General features: G+C 42.9%; 1 protein-coding gene across 13 annotated transcripts in view; it reads left to right on the plus strand.

The window, feature by feature from the left end:
- PTPRF (protein tyrosine phosphatase receptor type F) overlaps positions 1-22,970 on the plus strand; it is a 371,288-nt gene that overhangs the window by 167,840 nt on the left and 180,478 nt on the right. For all 13 annotated transcript variants that reach the window (XM_067001289.1, XM_067001291.1, XM_067001288.1 and 10 more), the window contains 2 exons: positions 15,816-15,961; positions 19,199-19,340. In XM_067001289.1, the coding sequence (XP_066857390.1) occupies positions 15,816-15,961; positions 19,199-19,340 (288 nt within the window). The remainder of the gene's footprint in view (positions 1-15,815; positions 15,962-19,198; positions 19,341-22,970) is intronic.

Genomic DNA, 22,970 nt, shown 5'->3' on the forward strand with positions numbered 1-22,970 from the left:
GCTCAGTGGCGGGTGGGAAGAGCTGAGATGCCTTTGGAGCAGTGGGCATCTTGCCCTTTCAGAGAGCAATTATCTAGGATGTGTGGTTGTGGCTGTTCGTCACCAATAATTAATGAAAGACCATAAAAGCAAAAACAAATGTTTCCTTCTCTTAAATTCCTAAATGACATCCAGAGTTAAAGAACTTGAAAATGCAGTTGCAAGCACATAGTTACTTAGAATATACTTGCTGAGAAGTTAATAATGTATTTTTCTCTGATTTTATATTGAAGATTAATAGAAGGATAGGAGTTCTAGGAAGTGAGTGACACTATTACTGCTTTGCTAAAGCTTCCTGTAGATAATGGCCCTTTTAAAACTCCTAATGTAGTGTTTTCCTCGTTTCTTTCATAAATGGAATGGGCTTTTCAATGTTTAAGAAAAGAAAATCGAGGTTTTGCATAAGTAGATGTTTGCGGTACTTCTGAGTCATTTAGATCCAGTCACTCTCTTTAAATCATGCCAAAATGGCAACAAACCTGGATTTTAAGGAAACTTCAGAATTCTGAAAAAAGAATTATGGAGCAGATGTACCAAGCAGCCAGCGTCTGTTTCTTCAATAAAATGATGAGCAAAGAATCGAAGGAGAGAAGGGTTGTAAAATAATATACGTTCTTCCCTGAACCTGCCTGTCAGCTCCTAAATTCAGACTTCTATTTCCCATGCAACCACCAACTTGCATTTGGACAGCAGCAATGAAGTTGTTTCTGTACTCCTTGCTTTCTGTAGCACATTTGACAACGTGTGACAGAGTCCTGCGTTCGAGTTAAGCTGCTTTAATTTTAGCAATGAGCATTTTGACTGATTTGTTTGAGAATTCCAAAAAAGAAAAACGACCCCAATTCAACTCATCCATGAAGGAGATAAGAACTGAAAAGGCACCTCTGGAATTCCTCGGTCCGTGTCAGAGGACAGGCGTCCTCCTGCGCTGGTTTTCCTCCCGAGTTCACTTGTGCTGCCATCCAGAAGGGAGTCCATAAAGTGTGAGCTTGGTTGCGAGCCAGCCCATCGATGCCTAATGGCATTACGTGCAGCGTGTATGCGCTCAGAAACCGCAGTGGATGAATTACATACATGGGTGCCCGTTAATACAGTAAGAACAACACTAATATTGTTCTATATAATTTATTTCGTGAAGTTCACTTATTCATAGGTGAAGCACCAAATTAGCAAAACAAAAGTGGCTGGTAATATTATTAATAACGATCGCAGTAGTCTGAAAGATAAATCCCTGTCTGCTGCACTGCCACTGCTGAATTTATAATACTTTGAATGGGGCTTTCTAATACTTGGAATTTTAAACACTAGCCTCTGAAATGCGATTTGATGCAACTCAGTGAAAACACTTAATAGCTTTCAAGGCTCAGTCACCTGGAATAGGAGGCAGTATTTCCTTGTGGCGCTGGACCAGCGTGTCGCTTCCCTCCGGGATGTGGCAGTGCGATGACTTCAGAGTGCAAAGAGTTGGAAGTTTTAAATTAATGCGTGATTAATTTCTGTACTGTCATCATCTTTTCTCAAACCTTTAATTCATATGCCAGCTTTATCACCAGTAATAGTGGGAAAAAGCTTGGCTGAAGGAAATGTGAATCTAAGATTATGACTGGTGCTGCTGGGTGATTTCAGCACTTTGCAAATCGTGTTGTCAGCCGTCTCCGTACGATCTCAGCACTGAGAATGCAGGCAGCTGCTCTTGTGCTGGTGGGCTCGTTCTCCTAGTTTAAGGTTCATCCTCTGCTTTTTTTTTTTTAACCTTTATCTCACTTTTAATTATCTGTTGTTATATTAACAACAGCTGAATTGCATGTTTTGCATGACTTTACAGCATAGCTCCTAATTTACACAATAAATGTACCTTTGAGGCTTCTGGCTAGTTAAAAGTAAACATTTTCTTCATTCCATGACCACAGTTAAAATGGAGGGAGATCTGGACATACACTTGTTTGTGAAGGTGCAAGTGGAGGTATCCAAGCAGCTGTGTTAATAGACGCTTTCTGCATGTGAAATGCAAGTTTTTTCAAATGTGGAAGTGGTAAGTTGGGAGGACGTTGTAGATGTGATCATACAAATTAAGCTACGGCTTAAAATTTTCTTGTTTCAGTTTATTAAGAACAACTAAAAGTCATATCCAAATATTACTACAGTCCTGGACTTTTCTTAAGGGCAAATTAAGGGGAACTAGCTAGTAAAACCTACTCAGAAATGGGTGAAGCCTGTAGTTTCTGCACTCAATATTAACAACAAGAAAAAAAAAGCCAGAGGAGGAGCTCGAAACCTAAGCAGATGAGCAGCCTCAGAAAGGTTTTGACGAGTAAGCAAAGAGACCACAAGCAATGTGAGGAACAGACTGGTAAGTCTGATCAGCAAAGACAGCTATGTTTGGAGAGGAACAAATAGGGACGACGGAGAATTGCCAAACGTTGAGCTGTTTGGAGACCTTGTGAAGTATAACAGTTTTTTCAGCTGCGTAACTTAAAAAAAAAAAGTGTGTGGGGAGAAAAGATGTTGATGAGATTATGACAAGTACTCTCAAGATGCCCAAACCCAAATGTATGCTTTTTCCTGGTTTTCTATAAAATGGTGCTGATACTGGGATTTTAAGTGTTGTGGGATCTACCAGGAGATCATGAAGCAGAATTAAAGAAACCTCATAAGAATCAACATGCAGTATCTTTTTCCAATAGAGGAGATAATTATTCTGACGGGTCTCATAGGGGAATATATTAGCAAACATTTTACTACTAGAAAGAAGGCGGGGTAAAAGCAATCCAAAGTATAAACTGGGGCAAAGAGAGGAAAGGGACAGAGAAGGAATGGAAACCTTTTCCACTAAAGGGTCATATAAGCATAGGGTCATACAAACAAGTGGGTATAGCCTGCAACAAATAACTTTAGAAACCACAGTCCACTTCCCAGCTGATGTTTCTGTGACCAGCAGTTTGGAACAGCTTTCCAGGAAGAGATGTGGCTGAAGCTCAAACCTCTCGTAAGAGGAGGTGTGATCCATTTACGAAGGATGCGGTGCACTGCAGCCCTGAGCGGCCGAGGGACAGGACAGCCCCTCGCAGCCCTCTGCTCCTCTGTGTTTTGGCTGTCCTAAATTACACTTGCTCTGTTGGGCTCGGTGCTTGGGTGTTGCTGCTTACTGTTCCTATTTCAAATTCCTCTTTGATGATGATGACAGGCACATCCCGTTTGACATGCTGTTGGTGTAACTCATTGCAGCTCAGCAAACGGGGAACCCCCTTTGATAAACATTTATTCCTGGAGAACATGAGCAGGGTTGGCAGGCACCCACCTTCAAAACATAAAATGAAAACCAGAGATTGGTGATAGGCAGGGCATTATTCCTGCATGGGTAATTCTTAAGTGAGAGCTACTTGGCTGTGTGCAGGGATACCATCCCCACTGCTAATACAGCTGAGCGACTAATAAAATTCACTTGAGGCAGGCATAATTGGACAGGCTCTTTGTCTCATCTCCCCGTTCTTTCCAGACCGTTATGATTTAGCAATGTGCTGACTTGCAGTAGGTGAGGAAGGCTGCCGTTCTTTCAAGCTTCAGATTTTATCGTGTACAGATTTGTTTCACCCTGGTGTACGTCCTTCACGAAATATTCTGGGGTGCCACATCCCTGAGGTAGGAACGGCTCCTTCTCTCTCGTGCATGTAAAACCTGAGACACGTACTTAGCTCGAACTGCGGTGGCTTGTCATTCTCTGTGCTGGTATGGATTTTAGTTGAGCAAATCAAACGTGAAGCCAGGAACCTTGGGACTTGGTCAACAGAGCGGGGATGGGTGAAGGAGACTTAGATACAGCACTTCTGAAAAGCATATTTGTTTTCTATTATAAATAGCTCTCGTGTAGTCTCCACAAAGAGCTTAAAAGCAAACCTTACAGGTTCGTCATCTGTGTGCACGGTGCATGTCCCTTAAGCTTGTAGCGAATGATAGCTTTGTCTAGCACTGAGAATAAAAGTAAGTGATGCAGACAAACAACAAGTACAGCACATCTCTGCGAGCAGCGTTCTTGTTTAAAGCTCTCCTGTGGCACATGCAGCCTTCTGTGAGTTTGGGCGTCTCGGCACTGGTGATAAAAACATCTTTCTGGGCCCAAAAGTCCGTGCGAGTGCTGGTATGGCTGGTTCTGGGTTCTCCCAACAGGCTTATCCAGGTGCCCACATGGCGAGGATTCAGCAGTGGAGCAGCCACTTGCAATTCCCAGCTGCCCTCTGAGAGCCTGTGGATCTTGCTCACCGCTCTGGGACTTCTGCTGACGGGAGGAGAAATGTAGCTGATGATGCTGGAGGCTGGGTTCGGGGGCAACCCAGAGCTGTTTCTGAGGAGGTCCTGGCTAATACATGAAGAACATACTTGACTACACAAGAAGAAGAAGCGTTTTGGAGCTACTGAAGATTGTTCACAAACATTCCTGGTCTTTGTACTGAGCTCCTGCTTGCTGCTGGCTCAGTAAACCTAACTCCTCAGGCACTGCTGCAGCCCGTGGGGATCATGGCTGCAAGTGTGACCTGAGCAGTAAGGTCTTCACAGGGAGGCGCAGGCTGAGAGCCCACGTCAAGGATTCCTGCTGCTGTGGTTTTGGTTGTGCACTGTAACTCCCTGCCACCTCTTCCCGTTGCAGTTTGGTCTGTTTGTGTCCCACTAGGAGCTGCAGGAGTTGATGTTGCAGCAAGATCAGTGACCGGCAGCTGAGGTCAGCATGTGGTGGGCTGAGATTCAACTCCCAGCACATCCTTCTAAACCACTATGGATCCCTCCATGGTCCCACGGCGTTGTTCTGGGCTCCTTGGGGCTGCAGCAGCTTTGCATGGCATGGCAAGCAGCGACTTCAGTGTAGACCACAGCTTTCTGCATTTCTTGGAGCTCTGTGCATAAATAGGTGAAATAAATAAAAGCAGAAAAGTAAAAGGCCACAAAAAATTCAAATCTGGAAACATGCCTGGTAGCCAGAGATTTAAAGAGCTTAGTCTGGAAACAGAGGCTGACCTGATCATCTATACAGAGAAAAGTTATTAAAATGAAAAGAGCTTTTCGTTTCTATCAGGTAAATTCATAACACAGCGAGGAGTAGATGCTAGAAGAATTAAATGAAGAACGCAGCAACCATGAAGGTGATTAGTTTTGAAGCCTTTTTCTAAAAGTCAGCCCTCGCTGAACCAGAAAGTGCTGCGTGGAGGATGGGACCGGCTGCCTCCTGGACGGAGCCCCTGCCGCGTGCCAAAGAGGGGCCGGATTGCAGCTGCTATAAAGCCATGACTCCCTGGCACGAGTCACTCGTGTGCTTCACCACGGGGCTCACGTTGGATGGAGTCAGGAGGTGTTTTCCCCGTGTGCAGAACCATCTGGGGAAGGCTCAGGGGCAGCACACGGACAGGAGGCAGCAGCTCCTGGAGCCTTCCCAGCTCCACCACCGCTTGCGCCAAGGTCAGCGTGCAGCAGGCGCTGAGCGGTGTGGCCTCAGCTGTCCCTTCTGGTGCATACCTTTGTCCTGCGGAGGATCCAAGCTGTTCAGCAGCCCTGCTGCCAGTCGCATGGGGAAACCCTGGCATCAAAACTCTGCTTGAGTGGCTTTTGAGCTGCATGTCACGCTGTGCCTTCAGTCAGCCACCACTGACATGGAGCGTTGTGGGGAGGTCTCCCAGAAGCGTCTCCCAGAAGCATCGAGCCTCAGCATCGAGGCTTCACAAGGAGTCAGACGTGGAGGAAGTCTTTTAATGGGGAAATAGTCCTGGTTTGGGGGGTATTTCATGTAAGCCTGAGCAAAAATCAATAATTTTTTTAAACACTTGAGAGTGTTTTGCCTGGGTGCCCAGCCACGTGCTGAAACTCCTTTCACTCTGGTAAACATTTAAATGTGGAAATGATTTTCCTTGTGTTTTTTTACAGACTCTACTATGCATGCTGAATAATAAAAAATGTTTGTACAAACAAGAAAAAATCACTGGCGTAATGGAAATACCAGAATGCCCTCGTTATCATTAAGCAGGACATTTTCCTCCTCACCAGGTAGATGAGGCAGAAATTCAGTTCATTACGAGGAGGAGGACAGAACAATGTACAGGAGCATTAAAATGAAATGCAGTTCCCTTGCCAAAGGCCTTGCTGAGAGCCCAGGAATGCCTTTGCTTTAGTAAGGGATGTTGTGAAGAAGTTGCTTACTCTGGCTCCTGGTTCTATTAAAGCCCTTGTACTACGCGCTCTGTTTACAAAATAAGGTTTATACTCGCTTTTAATTTGTAAAACCAGAGGAAAAACGTGAGCTTGGCAAAGCCTTTTGAACTGCTGAATCAAGGACTAGCTGCTTGCAAAGAGGGATTAAAACCTTTTAATCCCTTTGTGTAAAAGAATATGGTGTTTAATGTGGTAGGCATGCTGGCAAAATTAATTTTCATGTTTTCTCAAGCACAAGATTTTAGTTTTGTTTTCTGCTTCTGCATATCTTACGGGTCCTTTACATTATGCAACGCGCTTTATGTTAACTTTGAAGTTTTGGAGAAATTTGCAAAAAGCAAAATGCAGATGTGGAAGGACGAGTCAGAAGGAGCAGGCCCGGCTGTTACGGACGGCCTTGGGCGCGCAGGGGGTGCTGCTTGCGGAGCCCGCGGTGGCGGTACGGGCTGCAGCACGGCACGCGTTTGTGCAGGAGAGAGAAGGCCGAAATAAATTCCTGGATAAAGGGAAACTCGGGTGCTGTGCCTTGTGTATGATTAAACAGATGCTCTCTAGGTGTGCATTTGAAAGCCTTTAAGTGAATGTTGTGTAAATGATGATAATTGGAGGCAGTCTCTTTGCAATCCTTTGTCAAGCTAAGTAAGGTCCAAGGCCAAAGGCCCGAATGTTTAATTGTATTAAACACAGAGGGTGAAAAATTTATTAACTCAGAAAGTGTGTATTACCAAGTTAATTGGAAGTGCCTTTAAGCTATTACCAGGTGGAAATTTGACTTCAGGTTTCAATTTTAAATTAAAGCAAAGCAGAAAGCCGTTCTGTCAGGCTGCTGGAAGCACTACAGCGAGAGCAGCGTCCCCGCTCGCCCTCGTTGTTCTGCTCCGTGTAATGCTTGGGGTAAAAGCTGGGGAGCTGCAATTCAAAGCGAAACCCACGTACGGGGGTCTGGCTTTTCCCCAGGATACGTGGCAATCTGGATGCACAGATTGCAGCAGTTCTGGGAAAGCTCTAAACAGAGGAGGGGAAATGAAGAAGGCCTCAGGATCTGGAAGGATGCTTTTCTGGGCTGTTTTTCTGTTTTATTTTTAATCAGCATTCTTCAGTCAGATGCAGGGTTGCTCGGTGCTTCTTGGCATATTTTTCTTTTTCTAGCAATGTGTTGTTTCAGGTATTGGAAGCAATTGTAATAACGGTGTCAGTGTAAACCTACCTCTCCCCCTTCCCTAGCGCGTGCACACGAAAATAAAAACCATGGAAAAAAGTCAGTCATAGCACAGGGATTAGCCAGAGTTGAGGATTTTCTTACTAAGATGTAAAGCAGCTCACACTGATAGCCAGCCAGGCACTTTGAGAAAGACATTGCAATTACAACAGCCGTGAAAAATAATGGAGAAAATTTGCCACCCTGTGCGCAAAATCTGGAGGCACCCTGCAGACGTGCTACGGAGAGAAACCACCTCCCCGTTGCGATAAGGGCTAAGTCGTCTGCCTGAAACTCCCTCCACAAATAAATCAGCACCCAGAATGCGCAGCACTGCTCAGTGACTTGCACGGCATCCGTGTGTGATGGATGACTGAGACAATTCTGTTTCAGTATCATGTCAGCTAATTTTAGGTGCTTAAACTCTTTCAACAATTTCCATGATTCATAAAGAGACAGAATTAGAAATTTGCTGAAGTGCAGCGCTATAATGGCAGGCTGTTGCTGCAGTTTATTAATACCCAGTAATCGCGGCCTTAACACTTGAGTGAACTAACTACTGTTAGTATTTCTGTGGAATAAGCAGGTTTCTCCAAACATCAACGTTCGATAGTGGGCACAGTTTCTAGTGGTGCGGGGCTGGTTTATGTATAACCAGGTCAGACACCTGGCCAGAAGTGGATTTTTGTTGACAGGACACACAAGTTATTAACACGTCGTTTTAAGAAGGAATTTTAAAATGGTCACTTTTCCCTTAAAGACTCTTTAATGACTTATGTTGGATTTAGTAAGCATAAATCCTGTATTAGCAAAAGAGCAAAGAGTGCTTGCAAATGGCAGTTTGCACGTGCAGATGCCCACAGGCACATCATCCCCTTTGGAAAAGGTTCTGCATTTAGGCTGGGTTTACGGTGGGGAAGGAGGCTGCAGCAATTGTAAGCAGCACCTGTTAGCTGAGAAGGGAGGAGCCAGAGATAGCAAGAGTTTGTGAATTTAGGTCGTTGTAGATACTGATAAAATTACACATTTGGTCTGGCGTGTGCCCTTGCATTCTCCTCAATTAAACTTATTTACAGATAAACAAAGCGCAGCGGGTCTCGCCCTGAAACGAGTGCCTGGTGTCTTAGTTCACTGCATTTAGGGGAAATCACAGCCTCTGCTGGATGACTGCTTTTATTATTTTTAATTTAATTTTTCTGCTGAAAGTTATGGAGGTCACTGAGCACGTTAAAAGATCTACTACTTAGAGAGTTAATGTATTAATCATTCACTTTATTTGGTTTCATTCTGTATGAACTCGGGAGGTATCTGTGAGAAGCTTTATGGAAGCCAGGTAATGAAGGTGAGGAGAAATGCAACTGGCTTTGAGATAATCCTTGTAGATTTGATTGTTATGGACAAACACACTTAAAGCTGGAAAATTCAACCACCAAAATGGGATTAAAATAGCAGAATCATTTGTCCTAGCTGTTGGGCATCTCTTAAGCATTAAAACCTAACAAGATGATAAAACTAGAGAGTAGGGTGTGCAAGTAACATTAGGTAGCCTTCTGTATTTCAGAGCAGTGTGAGGAATGCGTGGATTTGGAATGCCATCTTCTGTGGCTGGGATGTGTTTTTTAAGTGTTCTTTAAAGTGGATGGGGAAAAGTTAATGATCCATTGGATAAAGGGAAATTTATGCACCTGTGCATGCAACACCCGAGCATATATATTTGTATTTTTTTATTAAGTACCTTACACCAGGCAAAAAGAAGGATAAATTTTTCAGTTACAGAGTGCTGTAGCAGAGTAAACTCACAACAAAAAATAGGAGGAAATAGAGAATGAATTAGCATTGTGGTCAGCAAGACCCATTGATGCTGGTAAGCTGCTGTTAGAGAGATGTTATTACAAGGCTCAAACAGGTTCTTCACACTTGCAAATTATCCAAAAATGCAAAGTGCAAGCTTGAAAAATTACATTTTGCCAACCAGTATTCCTAACGACCACAAAGGGACAGGAATCACAGTGAAATAATGGTGGGTATATTGCAAGGAAAATACAAGGATATTACACATTAGGATAGGGAGAGAGCCTGGTGGCTTGCCTCCTGCTCTGCAGCAGGTGCTTAGGAGAAAAATTATAGAGTGATTTTCACCAGCATATCTTTCTAGCAGGCATCCATCCGTGCACAGCTATCAATCGCCCAAGGTCATAAAGGAAACAGATTAAGAGGGAAGTCCTTGCTGTATGTATAAGAACGGGCCACCTCTGTCTTCTAGGCCACTTTATTTCCCGTTCAAAGTCAGCCGTGAGCATGAGGAAGCCTCTGTCGTTCTTGGTTTCTTCCTGGTGGTGTAACAGCGGAGCCGCATCATCATTTTCAGCGTACTCATCCTGACAGCATCTGTGTGGAGCAGCAGGCACATTTCACAGTGGAAGCCAAAGCACAGTTGTACATCAGCATAGGTGATGGGGAAGGTTAAAGACAGGGATTTAAACCTGAATTTCACAATTTCCAGATGAAAGAACTATTCCCACTATGATCTTTTCCTGCTTGTGTCAGTAACTTCTTTTTAATTCATTTAGCCTGGGCATCTAAATAAGGTTACCCACGTGTTCCTATTGCATGTGCTCATCTAGTTCATCTCATATCACAACTGTAACTATTTTTTCTTTCACAAAATAGACTACTTTCAGTCTTAATTTAGCCCAAGCCATAAAAGCTTTCTGATAAAAATGCAAGCTCCCCTCTCCTACAAAGCCAGTCTTATTTTTGGCTGCCCTTCTGTTCTGCTGAGAACAGTGGGCACTTGTAGCGGGAGGACAGAGTTATTTTTCTTTAAAATCTCTCGCAGCAGGTGAGTGTTCACAGAACACTTAATTGCAGAGATGTGTTTAATAATTCATTTTTCTCAAACCTGTGTGTGACTCTGTGGAGAAACGGCATCCACGAGAACAGGAGGAGCACTATGATTGCTGGTTTCTGAATTAGAATTTTTGGATGAGGTACATTTGATGTGGGTGCTAAATACTTGAAAAAGCATCAGAATTCAATTTCATTTTCTCATTTATTTTAAGAAACCATCTGATGATGTGTTTTTGAAATAAACAAGTTAATATTTGTGTATAAGTGCCATATTTATGTTGGCATATATTACATTTTAGCCACTTTAAATTCTTTGGCTATTACAAAATTACAGCGAAACATCTTTCATGTGACTGCTGTGTGCTTAATGTGTGGCAAAAGATGAGAATCTGTGCTAAATATACATGACCCAACATCATTTTCAAGGCTCTGCCAGTCAGGCAATGCAGATCATATGTAATACGGCTCACGTAAAGGACACGTTGCCAGGTTAGAGGGAGAAAGGCTCCATCCCTTTGTGCTTTGGCCTTGAAGGTTATCTGGCAAGAGGGATTTTTCTCCTTGGTTTTGGGTCCTTTGGTCCTTTGTTTTGGGGAGAGGCTGTATAGCCTGTGGAAACAGCCTGGGTGATGTTGAAGTCACTCTGGACTGGTTTGTTTGTTTTTGTTGTTGATTTTTTTTTAAGGGAAAAAAAAATGAAAAAAGGAGAATTGAAAAGTTACTACTCTTGGTAGGGCAAATTTTAAGATAGCAGCTGAGATGGTTTTCTGATTTATAACCATTGTTTCAGAACAAGCAAATTGTCTAGAATAGCGGAGAACAACAGTGATTTTTTATATATAATAGGAGTGAGAGAGATGCATCTTCATGGTTGGCTGTCTCTTGCTCTCGGTTGCCCTGCAGGAAGGCTGTGTCACCAGTTCTGCGGCAGACCACAGATTGTGCTTTTGAGGCTTCAGGGTCCCCTCCGAGGCCACCCCATGTCCTTTTGCTGGGTAGGGCGGCCAGCAGCCTTACCGGCTAGTGCATGCCTGACTTGGCCGCCGGTGTTTCTCTCTCTGGCTGTCTGTACCCGTGTTCTTGTGGACCTCTTCAAACATAACTCAGGGGAGCATTGCCTTTGAAAGCTTCACGCACCCTAGCTCAGCCCAGGTCTCTGCATGAGCCTGCTGCTGTCCTCTGGTGTACTGAAGCAGACTTGAGTGTGCGTAAATCTTGGCTAGCATGGTTTCCCCACCGTGAGACCCTCCTTGTGATTCAGCTGATAGGATTATCCAGAAATCTCTATTTGCTCAGCAAGTGACTTTTTCAGCAGTATTAGCTGTGAAAGGAAAGTCCCTTTCTTTGAAACGTTTAAAAAAAAAAAAGTTTCTTAATGGAGGGATGTGTCTGAGCTAGTTATCTTTCAGCTCCCTGTCAAATAAGACAGAGCCCATTTCTTAAAACACAAAACACTCCATTTTTTGCTGTCTTCCACTTCAGAACTGTTGCTCCCATAAATTCTATAGAATAATGCAGTTCTCAGCAAAGACCAAGCAGGAAAAAATGTAAACCAAGAAGGTGAAATTTTTTCCTTTGCTCCTGCTTGAGGCTTATGAGTAAATAGAAATGATGATACCAGTAATTTCCACTCCTAGTGTCATGGGAACTTGGTTATGAAGTGAGGAGCAAGAATTCATTTAGAGGGCAAGGACCGAGCGTGCTCCGGGGATCTGGCCCTGAGCAGAGAGGCTGCAGTCATTTGGACTCGGAATAATCAAATGACAAATACACAAGTCTGGAGTTGTTACTCTGTGCGATGTAGTAAGCAGAGGTGGGTGTGATGGGCACCCAGCCCCCTGACACCTCTCCCTGCCGTCACCCAGGACTTGCTCAGTAGGTTCTCTCTTGCTTTGTCTTCAGAATATGAACAGTCTTCTTGTTGAAAGCTTGAAAAAGAAAATATATATATATACACACACATATATGTATTCAGCTCTGCCTGGTCCTAACTTCATTATGGAAATGACAGGATTTCACTACAAGAGACATTTCAGATCCGTGTATTTATTTGTAGTTTGTTTGAACAACTAATGTTAAACTTCAGACTTGGCACGAAGGTAATCATCTGTGGAGACTTGGGTCATGTTTTTTTTAAGAAGAGAGGAACAAGAGAATGACTTGGTAACTGATTAAATATTGTATTTTCAGTACACCATTATTTTTTCTTGTTGTGTTTCCAAGGCTACCCCAAGAGTGCAAACTTTCAAAACAGGTTAAAAAAAAGACTGTTCACACCATTACGTGGCTCCGTCCCTGGTGGTTACTGCTGCCCTTCGAGGTGACCGTACTGTTGTGTCCCACAGCAGTTAGAGATGGTGACGGGAGGGCAGCTGGGGAGGTCATCTAGTCCACCAAACATGTGTTTTCCTTGGAATCTAAGAGTCTCCTGGATGAAATCTCATATTTTTGTTAGCGCTCACTGAGAGAAAATTTGGGAGTTTCTGTAAAAGTTACCAATAGGTTTAAAAATATGTATGCCCATGTCCAACTATTGTCCTGGGGCCAGAACTCAGGATTTTAGGTTTGCTTAATTAGTACTTCCATTTAAAACTTAAGGGCATACAAACATTTCAAATTGCTTTGTAGAAATTCCTTTTCTCAGACTGTGTGAGAATTTGGTTTATATACAGGCATACTTTCGTGACCAGTCTCGGTGGATTTAGATGGTTTCCAGAAATCAGTGTTGCTCAATTAAATGTGTAGGGGGAAAAAGATTCATTATAACAATGTAAATTCAAGTTGAACAAGGCAGCGGGTTTTTTTAGATTTTACTGCCTGTGAACGTTCAGTTTCCTTTTGTTCTGGTTTTTAATAGTATTGATTTTTTTAAATGTACGAAAGTAAAGTAAGTCCTTAGTGTACAAAGTGGGGAGTTGGTGTACAGTGAGAGATATAATTGCATTGTATCCTTCAAGGACAAAAGTTTTGGATTCTGCTGCATTTGTCATTTGAAAAATTTAGACTATTTTACTAAGATCACAGAGTAAATAACAAAAACATAAAAAGAACAAATCAACTGCAGAAATGCAATACAAGACGTCAGCTCAGCACACTGCATAGCAAAACAGTCAATCACGCTGCAATCACCAGCTGCCTGAACAGTAAATTAACATTTCACTGGGATAGATGAGAGGTGAATAAACACAGATATATGTAAATATAAACTAAGTAGAAATAGACATGATTATAGATGAGTAAATACGTGAAATCAGCATCAGTTAAGCAAGCACACTTAATAATTGCTTGCTGTTAATGTCAGGACAATGTGCCAAAGACTGCAGATGGTGGCTATTATGTTTTAAAAAGGCTTTTTCTGGGTTTTGAGCTATTTTCTTTGCCCAGTCCTCGAGGCTTCCTTCACCAAGCGTGGGCCCATTTCAGTACACCTCTGTAAATGTCTGTGGTCAGGTCAGCTCTGTGATTTTCCTCCAGCAGCTTGCCAAGGACAGACAGTGTGTCCCCACATCTGTGTGGATGGTGCTAACCCCATCGCATTCCCAGTCTGTAAAGGCCTTTTGGAAATAAAGCTGCAGAAACAGAGGCCCAGACTTGCAGCTTAGAGTCTCAGCTGTCACCTCTGGCTGGGGCTGGCATGTTCCCTGGTATCTGCGGCCCGTGTCAGTGGTTCGTGGGCTCCCTAGCACACAGCTGCAGTCTGCGTCGAGGCTCTCGGCCTTGTAAAACGTAGTGGTTGGAGCAGGTCACTTGGTTGAGCTGCCCCAAGTGTTGAGTTGCCCCGTGTTACCCTGTGGGGACGTTGGGGTCCTGCATAAGCAGCTGGTGTGTGCTCAACCAGAAGGTGAAGATAGGCTTAAGGAAGTCCCGCAGTTTTAGCAAAGTCTTAAAGTATTGCTGTGTGAGGGCAAAGTCGCACTTCACAGCTTTGGGCGATGGGTGGCTGCTGCTGAAGGAGGGGACCCATCTTCTGGTGCCCCCCTTAACGCTTGTCTGATCCTGCCCCAAGCCCCTGCGTTCCCCAGCCTGCTTTAAAAAATGGCAAAAAAAAGTAGCTTGCTGCCAGGTTAGGGTCTCCATCTGCTCCAGAGAGGCTCTGGTGCAGAGGCTCTGGACCCTGGCGCTGCATGTAGGATTTGGTTGCTGGTGGTTGGAGGCCGGGAAGGGCAGCGAGTAGGATGAGGAGCGGGCAGAGCAAGCACCCCTTTCACTAACTGCAAGGTCAGCGCAGCTGTAACGAGCAGTGATCATTTTAATCTCTTACACATTAGGAAAATACATTTAAACGTTGCTTCCTCTTGGGGTTGCTGAATCCATATCCCTTCTGGATCATGGAAACTCAGCTCTCAGTTCATCAAAAGCTTAATGTTAAAACCACCTTGCTTTACAGATGTTCCCAAGCTTCCCTAAAAAAGACACCTTCATGGACATGTCAGGAACATGAAGGTGAGGAACTGCGGCCAGCTCCGCAAGGGACGGCAGTTGAGGGGGGTCTCCCCTCCTCTCGCTGGCTGCAGGCATTTCCTCCTTTTTGTCTCTGTGCCGTTTCTAGGCCAGGCTCATCTCTGATGTGATTAATCAGAACTGTGTGCTACGTTCAAAACGTGGCCTCGTGTGCAGAGTGACATCATGGGTGGACTCCATTAACTCCCTGCATGGGGTTAAATGTTTTAGTGCTGCATAGGGATAAGAGATCATCACATGCTTCTTACTTGGGCAAAGCAGTGTTTCAAAACTGCCCTGGGGTCAAATGTTGCCAACATTTCTTGTACAGTGGGTGCACGAGAAAGATGAAAAACTTTCAACCTAGATACCTAATTTTATTGATCTAAAAGACACAACTGTATTTTCATGAAACTTTTTATTGATTATTAAAATGTTACACGATTTTTTTTTCATTTCTGCTGAGTCTTTCAGGCCTGAAAGTCACTTTGATTTCCTTGCTGACTTTCAGTTTTAGTGATTAGTTTCTTACCAAGCATTGGCCAGCCTGTGCAGGTTTCCAGCTACTTAGCCAGTAGAATTTTTATGTCAACCCACATCTAAAATGAACTTAAAGCTTCTTAGCTGTGCACATAAAACTGTATCTGTTAATTTTGACAAATGTCTTAACAGCTTTCGGGAAAACTAATGTCAACGTATGGTACATTTTGTAGGTTTGGTGTGTCAGCTGTTCTGTAATTTCCAGCGCTGTGACCACGTTATAAACCTGCAAAAATCCATTTATTAAAAAAATAAGCCGTAAAAATGGTTTCAAATTGTCATATACCTGAATGAATGCCCAGGGGGCTGGGGGGGAGCCCTCTGTTGCCCTCATTTACAGGCAAACCAGATGGACTTTATTCATTTCAGGAAAAAGGGTACTCAAGCAGAAACTGTGCTTGTCATGTTGCAGTCTGTACTGAATTTGTGTGGCCGAGGCCATTCAACCTGGATTTGTAGTGGGAGCACCAATTATCTTTTAATTTAGATTTACATGACGCATTCCTTGCTTATCTGATGTTGTGTCCTCATGGGGGTGATCTGGTTGTTTTTCCAGGCAAGCCAACGTTTATGAAAGCTCCTGAAGATCAGATTGGGATTTCTGGAGGAGTGGCCTCTTTTGTGTGTCAGGCAACAGGAGAACCCAAACCTCGTATCACATGGATGAAGAAGGGGAAGAAAGTCAGTTCTCAGCGGTTTGAGGTAATAAAAATAAATAAAATTGGAAAACAGTCTAATTCCTGCAGGTCTTAGGTACACAGTGCTCATTACTGCAGCCCAAGTATTTCTGCATCACAGCAATACAGAGTCTAGGGCTTTAAAGTTAAGTTTCTTCCCTGCAGCAATGCAATCTGTAGAGCTGGTGTTATTTGTGAGCATGATGCTGGTTGCACACACGGGAGATCCTTCTTCAGATGAGAGGCAGGCTAGCACTGAATGGGATGGCAGATAAAAGTTGCATCTAGCAGTAGTTTTCTGTTTTCATTGTGAAAGCTGATATGGCACCTCGTTGGCCTGCTATCCCTAGTGAAATTAAAAAGTGGGATGTCAAAATCCTACTGGAAGGCTTTCTAAGCGAAGGCTGCTGTCACCCCTCCCACAAATGCACTTGAAAAGAGAATGGTGAAGCCATCTGACAGAGTAATTTGAATTCCCTAGAATTGTAGAATACCCCAAGTTGGAAGGGACCCACAAGGATCATCAAGCCCAATTCTTGGCTCCACACAGGACCACCCAAAAAAACCAAACTGTATGTCTGAGAGAGTTGTCCAAATGCTTCTTGAATTCCAGCAGGCCCAGTGCCATGATCACTGCCCTGGGGAGCCTGTCCCAGTGCCTGACCACCCTCTGGGTGCAGAACCTTTCCCTAACCCCCAGCCTGACCCTCCCCTGTCCCAGCTCCATGCCGTTCCCTCGGGTCCTGTCACTGTCCCCAGAGAGCAGAGCTCAGCGCCTGCCCCTCCGCTCCCCTCGTGAGGGAGCTGCAGGCCGCCATGAGGCCTCCCCTCAGCCTCCTCTGCTCTGGGCTGAACAAACCAAGAGACCTCAACCACTCCTCATACGTCTTCCCCTCTAGACCCTTCACCACCTTTGCAGCCCTCCTTTGGACTCTAAAAGTTTTATGTCCTTATACTGTGGTGCCCCAGACTGCACACAGCACTTGAGGCAAGGCCTCACCAGCACAGAGTAGAGCAGGACAATCACTTCCCTCAGCCGGCTAGCAGACTGAGAGAAGGGAAGAAGGAAGAACAAGTATCAGAAATATTTATAAAAGGCGTCTAATTGGGTTCGTATTTTAAATATCAAATATACTATCACTGACTTTCTCCACCTTTTTCTCCGCTTTCTTTTTTTTTGGAGTTGGGTTCTTCTGTCTAAAACTGCCCTTGAAAATGTGGCCCTGCCCACCGTTCTGCTGTCTTTCCTCTAATCCTCGTCTTTGTTGCTTTTTACTTTTCTGACTAGACCACAGATGACTTCATTGCCCAGAGTAGACTGATTCAAGTCACCAGTTTTTTAATCATGATTTTGTATGTGAGCAGGAAACCTTTATTAAAGTAATCAATTGCAAACTTTTTTGTATAAAGGTTTGTTTTGTTGTATAGTATTGTGCTGTTTAAACATTCTGATTTGTAAGTGAATATAAACTTTGTAGTGAATTTGGTGACTGTTGTGGCTTACCAGAAGGATACACATTATTATATGCATTTACATGAGCAATTTCATACCTTCATTCACTTCAGTTTTGATACATAGTTAAAGCATTTGTAATGTGTTAGGAGATAATGAATAATGTCTGTATTTTTTGCCAGGTAACTGTTAATTCTACCTCATTCCTAAGCTAGTCTTTATTTAGAAGAAAACTGGAATTCAGTTAAAATGATAAAAAAATAAACTCAAATCTGATGTACGCATGCTGAGTAGAGATATCCATAGTTAGCAAATGGAACAGTGTTTCTGTTCTTGGTGTCTATCAGGTCTCTAGTGGTTTTAGCTCCCTTTCTCTCACACACAGCATTTATTCAAGGGATATTAAGGGAAAAAAGGACTTCTCTGCTCTTTCACCTCATAGCTTTTCAATCCTTATCACTGAACTGAATTAGTCTCTGCATCTGACTGTTGCTTTGAAATTTGGCAGTAGCTCTACGCTGTGGAAGGATTATAGTAAGTTTAGCATTTTGTTACAGTTCTGTATTTAATTTAAAATCCAATTAAAAAAAATGTAATTTTAAAAAATATATCGCTGCAGTGTTCACCTTCCAATGTCCTGTCTACTGCTACTTGACCCCAAATTAGGGTTTATTTGCAAGCTGTTTCTATTATTTCAAGCAAAATGATTATTCCTTCCAGTGTGAGGAGTAACAGATTTTCAGTGGTCTTGGTTACCTTTTTATTTCTTCCTATTTTTCCTGTCGCTGCAGAGTCTTGGGGGGCACATTATTTTCTCACTCCTGTTTTCACTCCTTTGGTCTTGGTGCTGTGAGAAGCACACCTAAGTAGGGCTCTTGAAATCAGGTACAAGTTTTGCACGGAGGTGATACAGGCCCCAGGCTGACGCGTGTGTCTGGAGCAGTGTACAGCTTAGTCTCTCCATCTGCCCCTGCATTCCCCAGTGACAGGAGGGGTCTTGTGCCTTTCCCTCATGTTGTCACCATCTGCAGTTCAGTTAATATTTCCAAGTTTTACAGTGCTCAGTAATAGGAGAAGGACGAGTTTGGCATTAACAGTGGCCCAAGGCTGTGCCTTCACTGACTTGCCATTAAGGAATAACTTATAGTGATCCAGCAGTAAACTAACAAATACCTTTCTTCCCTGTAGAAGTTCGAGTAATGTATGTTACAGCTTAGCAGGATGGAATGGCAATGATTTATTAAGGACTTTATTTATTATGCTGGGGAAGGAGCTATAATTATAGCATTGATGATCATGCCAGAATTGCAAAGTACCTGATGCTGAAGGACGTTGAAAACAATCACTTTCTGCTGAAGTTAGCATGCGCTGTAGGTGCTCAAGGTGTTGCTCTGGTTTTGTTACTATTTTCCTGGTGATCCCACAGGAGTATATCATTCTGCTCTTCCATCAAGGTGAAAGTTGGCACTAAATTGCGATCAGTATGATTAGTAAAACCATTAGTGCAAATATGACTCAGATGTTTTAAATCATCAGATCCACTTCTTTATTACCAGGTTGATAATTTTTCAACTTTAATTGATCCATAAAGAACCTCATTGGATCTTCATTTGTTCTGGCCTTCTCAGAGGGCAGATACGTTCTTGACTCTGAGATTTTTTGATTTCTAGACATGGAACACTTGCTTAGTTGCATGATATTTTCTAGTTTATGGATCTTTCTGATTTGTTTTTAACCCCTGGATTGTTTTGACCTTGTTTTTGTTGCACTAGATAGCACTTAAGAACTGCTTTCTTTTCATTATTAAAGGTTATTGAGTTTGATGATGGGTCAGGATCAGTTCTGCGGATACAGCCCCTGCGTGTTCATCGAGACGAAGCCATCTACGAGTGCACAGCCACCAATAGTGTTGGGGAGATAAACACGAGTGCCAAATTAACAGTGTTAGAAGGTAAGTGGAAGGTGTTTTTTCATGTCCTTAGGTGGCTGGAAACATGGCCTTGGCTTTGGTAGCTACATGGTGTAGTGCTCTTAAGTGACATGGTGTGATAACTCTAGCTTGGTTTGGAAAAGCTGTGTTGTTCCTGTACCATTTGCTGTAATTTCTCTTAGTGATAGAAGCCGTTATTTTTCAGACAATCATGAGCAGAAAGGATGGCAGATTCTGAACTTTCTTTAAAGTGTATTAGTTGAATTGTCTGATTGAGGTATGTTATTTCTAGCTTGGAGGCCTAGCTAAAGAGACATTTGTATACTTTTCTCATCTGCCTGCCTTGATGTAATACCCATCTTCAGGGTATCTGAGAATTGTATCTGACAATCAGAAACTTAATCTATGTTGCTGTACCTTCTGGATTAAATCAGCACAGTTCTTTTTGAATGGATTTTCAGGTTCCTCTTCAGATTTTGAGCTTGATGTGGAATTTAGCTGGGTTTACTTTTCACTGTAGTCACAACTTGTTAGTCTTTTTCTCTTCTCTTCTGCTTGCTATGTTGTTTCTTCTAAACTGAATGTTTTGTGGAAGAGCTGTGTGTTAGATATAAAAGGCTTGTGATCAGTTGATTTTTTTATATTAGATTCTCAGAATTATTGTCTGCTTTTAAGGCAATGGGGATTTTTTCAGCCCATCAATGTGTTAAAATATTTGTTTATATATAGGATTTTGTAGGTGCATTGGATTGTTGCAAATTTAGGACATTTGGCTGAATGGACTTTTAACTTTGCATTTACTAAGACAAGCAAGAAAAAGGCTTAAGCAAATTGCTTGCTGTGTATGGATTCATGAAGAAACTATTGAGTAATGAAAAAACTAGTCTGGAAAGTGTCTGGATGATTTGGAATCATCAAATTCAGATGAACTTTTTCTGTTCAGTCTGGCCATGAAGGCAAAGGAGGCTGGTTATCCCAATCACGAGTGTGCCAGCCATGCACAAGTGAAGCGTTTTTCCCTTGCTCTGCCACAGATATGGTACCGTTGTCCCTTGTTCTCCCTTCCCATTTCTAGCATAGAGGTAATCATATTTTCCTCTCTGCTCTGTGACAAAGAATACATCAAACAACTGTAATGTGCTCAGACACTCTGGTGATGGGAGTCATAGAAATCATTCAATACTTGATGTGATTGTGTATCTTGTTTCTGGAGGTGGGGCACCTTAAAGGATCAGCTTGCTCTTCAGTAGTAGTATTAAGAGATGGATAACAGGTGCTATAGACTTGAAAATTGTTGAGTGAAAAAAGCAGATCCCTTTTGTTACTTCTTGCCTTTGCAGCCATGTACGTGAGTACATAAAGCTCGGTGGAGCTCTTTCAGCGTTTTTCTTGCAGATCTGCATTTAAATGATTCTTACAACTGGATTTTTGTGATGCTCAATACTTGACTAAACGAATGTTCCACACACATTCCTGTTTCCTTTGGCTGCAGTTGCCTTTATGTATCTTAGATATGTATGCACATGCACACACGCTAATAATTTATTTGCTCTGTGTTAAATGTTCAAAGGCCCACAGAGACATGCATTGCATAAAGGAGCACAACAGTATTTCTCAGCCCCGTAGAGCTCCTGCTGGGTTCCTGATGAGTTAAAACTTTCAGACCACCACATAAATAGGGAATGGTAGGAAACACCAGGGACAGGAAAAGACATGCTTGCACTGTTTAAGAGCCACAGAAGCAAAAGTCACTACCAGTCAGACACAGAGCCTGCTTTTCTGTTTGAAAACTGCCTTTAATCAGGGGTAATGCTGGTTTAACACGATCCCATAAGGTCAAAAACCATCTGCAGGCTGGGGGCTGCGTTTTCCTCTCAAGCTGAAGAGTATCGACCCCTTGCCAAGTACTCTCATAATGGGTAAAATTAAGAAGTATTTGCTGTATAGCAGTTTGTATGTGCTCATGCACGGAGAGTTGTGAGCTTGCTTACAGAGGAGGAAGATGTACCTCTCACGTTGGCTTAACCTGATGAAGCAGATAAGCTCTGTTATGATGTATCTGCATTAAGAAAACACAGTTTATATCTTTCCTTTCTGAGATTTTCTGGGGACAAAAATGTATTTTTTTTCCAGCCATGCTGTCTCATTGTTCTGTGTTGTCTGCCTTAAATTACACTGCTGCATTTTGGGAGTGTGAAATTTTTTTGATCATTCTTTTACATATGGGTTTGCAGGGCGGGTATCACAAGTCAGTGCCCTGGTTGTGGTTATGTTCAAACAGCCTCAACAGTCCCCAAAAAAACTAACATGAAGTGCCCCACCTCTCTGTTCTGCCACTGCTTTCCTGACACAAATTTCATAGAGCTATTTGGAAATGACACATTTCACGTGGAGCAATTGATACCCTCAAGGCTGTCAACTAGGATTGGATTTTCCCTCCGCTTCTGGGGTTAAAATAATTTCTGTAATTGCTCTCAGGTGGCATTTTGAATGATGCAGACATTCTGCACTTCCTTTCAAGAATTTGACTAATGCAGTGGTCCCTGATGCATGACAAAGCTCTATCACAGACGTCCTCATGGTTACATGCTGCTAAATACACAGTACATATTGATTTTTACATTAAAAATCCTTTATAACAATAAGTTTAATGCTTCTTCACAATTTGCTTTTTAAAACACGGACCTTACCATTAAATCCTGAAGTCACAGTCAGGGTTTAGCAGGCTCTTATTAGATGTCTTTGTAGCTAACTAATCTGGAGCTTTATTTTATTTAGATTTCCATGATGTTTTACAAATCAGAGGCAGATAATCCTTTCTAATTGCCAACTTATTCCATTACTGAATATCAAGAGAGAAGCCTGAGTCCAGTCTCCTGGAGGAACTGGGAATCCTCACAGATGTGAATCTTTTAACAGTTTGGTTCCCTACTGCCCTTTCATTCTCAGCTCCCGTGTCTCTTATTTTTTCCTTCTAAGCGCAAATCCTGTTGTGACCAAACTACGTATATACTTGGTGTAACTGGAAATTATTTCTCCTGTTGATAGCGGGAGAAACAGACGTGCATATACCTTCTCTTCTCATTTCTCCTGGGTAGCTGATAAGCTGAATTATGTATGAGTCATATTGAACATTTCTATCTTTTTTCCAATTATGACCTGAAGCAGCACAGAAGTACATTCCTGCCTGCCTGGCAGAAGAGGAAACCAGTGCAAGGAGGGGAGGGCTAGAATCAATAAGCTGACACACGTTCCCACGAAGAGCCTCGGGGACGGTTAGTGGCTCTAACAAATTAATAAATATATCTTTCAGTTGTAACGTTGAGAATTACCAAGCGTTTTAAATAGGGAGAATATATGAAATGTGAGTAGGAAGGATGCCAGCGTGGAGGAACGTGGCAGCAGGATGCCAGCAGGACTGTCGACGTAGTGTCCTTCCACGGAACTCCTGCGTGCGGCATTGCGGCAGTGCTTGGAGAGGTGACGCTAAGTGTTCGTCTCCGGTCGCCTGTAGACCAGAGCATGCCTTCTCTGTGGTTTCCAGCAGTCTCCACCCAGCAGGAAGACAAGGAAAAGCAGTGCAAAAAGAGTCTTCAGGGGGCAGGGAGGAGAATATTGATTCTTTGGGAAAGAAAAGAGGCTCAAATACAA

Source organism: Anser cygnoides, chromosome 8, assembly GCF_040182565.1.
Source record: "Anser cygnoides isolate HZ-2024a breed goose chromosome 8, Taihu_goose_T2T_genome, whole genome shotgun sequence".
NCBI lineage: Eukaryota > Metazoa > Chordata > Aves > Anseriformes > Anatidae > Anser > Anser cygnoides.